Consider the following 1,639-nt stretch of genomic DNA (forward strand, 5'->3'; position numbering starts at 1 on the left):
TATTATTTTGTACCGGTGAACTTGCCAACCTTTTTCTTAAAAATAAACGTGATGTTGAATTCACTTTTTTGACCACAATTTTGGGTGTACTGTTTTGTTTTTGTTTTTGCTGATGGGGGATGGGGGGTGCGGCTTATATGTTAATGTTCGCGCGTTTTTAAAAAAAAAATAGCGGGTGTGGCTTATAGTCCGAAAAATACGGTAGGAAAAATTGTGTTTCATAACTTGGTAAAATACACCAGAATGCAGGAAATGGCATCTATTTCGTTCAAAATTTTCTGGGGGAGGACCCCCAGACCACCCAACAGTGTGTCCCCCCCATTTTAAAATGGTTCTAATACCCATGTTTATAAGATATTCACTGCTTGTATAAGGACATAAAGAAATGAGCAAAACACAAAGATCTGCAGAAACTTTCAAATAAAAAATGATGTAATGTTCCAGGCCACCCCTGTGTGAGAAATGGTGCCCGTCTGGCCACCCCTGAGAAAAATGTCTGGCTCCGCCACTGGTTTAAAGGTTTTGTTTATCTTGTTTCAACACTGACTTATTTCCTGTTTCCCTCCAGTTTTTGTGAGAATAAAAAATAAAATCTGAGTTTTTCCATCTCTGACACTTTATCCCTGATTAGTACCTGATTGTTGGCCGGGGCCCCCTCTGCTCCGGTGCAGGGGGCCAACGTGAGGACGGGGGTCTCCTGGCCCTCCACCTTCCCAGACTCCAGACAGTTCTGTCTCTGTCTTATGACCCCGGACTGTGAGTCCGAGTCGTCCGGGACCCTGATGAGGACAAACACACAACTGATACAAATGTTTCAATGAACGGAGAAAGTTTTTTATTTATAAATCAAGAGTTCTTCAGTTTTAAAATTAGATTTTTAAACTTTATATTCATTCAGGCTCAAAGACATTTAAATCAAAAAAAGAAACTTTAGAAAACAAGCAAGAAAAGCACAAATACAAAAAACAGGAACTATTTAGAATAACAAAAAAAAATAATAAATAATAAATAAATAATAAAAAAATAAAACATTTAAAAAATCTGTTTAAATAAAAATGGAGTTAAAAGAGTTCTATTCTGATCCTTAGTGTTCATAAAGTTCGACCACGTGACGAGCTCACGGTTGATTAAAATGACACGACTCGAACAAATGTCTTTAAACTTTAAAAAGTTTCTTCTTTGTGAAACTTTTGTCTCTCTTTTCAAATTCTCTGCTAGAAACTGGAGCCTAAGTCGCGCAGCATTAATTCAGTCCACTATCTCTCACTTTTAATAACCCGTTAAAGGTTATTCTGCGTTTTAAGGGTCAGGTCTGTTGTCCCCCGAGACGAAGACCGTTAATTCCATTCTGGGGGATTAACTCTGGACCCCCGGTGGATAAATGGCTGTTTAAAAGTGTGAAAGGAAAAGAGTGTTGGTGTGTTTGTGTCAGGTTGATGTGTGTTTGTAGTTAGAATCAGGGTTAAGACTGTATGATTGTCTGAGCCGGGACCACCAGCTTAAAGCCAATCAGGATGGATCAGGAGAGTTCATCTTGAACCAGGTGTTTAGAAAGACACGAACCAAACAGAGTTGGCTTCACTGCAGACAGGAATTATCCCTTTATTTAAACATATATATACAGTATATATATATATAT

General features: G+C 38.3%; 1 protein-coding gene across 1 annotated transcript in view; it reads right to left on the bottom strand.

The window, feature by feature from the left end:
• Positions 1-638: 638 nt before the first annotated feature.
• The window catches only part of LOC106511088 (polypeptide N-acetylgalactosaminyltransferase 14), a gene marked incomplete at both ends in the record, with an annotated part of 19,294 nt that continues 18,293 nt past the window's right edge, over positions 639-1,639 (bottom strand). Inside the window, 1 exon segment of the mRNA XM_013999832.1 lies at positions 639-779. Coding sequence (XP_013855286.1) covers positions 639-779 — 141 coding nt within the window.

Source organism: Austrofundulus limnaeus, unplaced genomic scaffold (genome assembly GCF_001266775.1).
Source record: "Austrofundulus limnaeus strain Quisiro unplaced genomic scaffold, Austrofundulus_limnaeus-1.0 Scaffold2500, whole genome shotgun sequence".
NCBI lineage: Eukaryota > Metazoa > Chordata > Actinopteri > Cyprinodontiformes > Rivulidae > Austrofundulus > Austrofundulus limnaeus.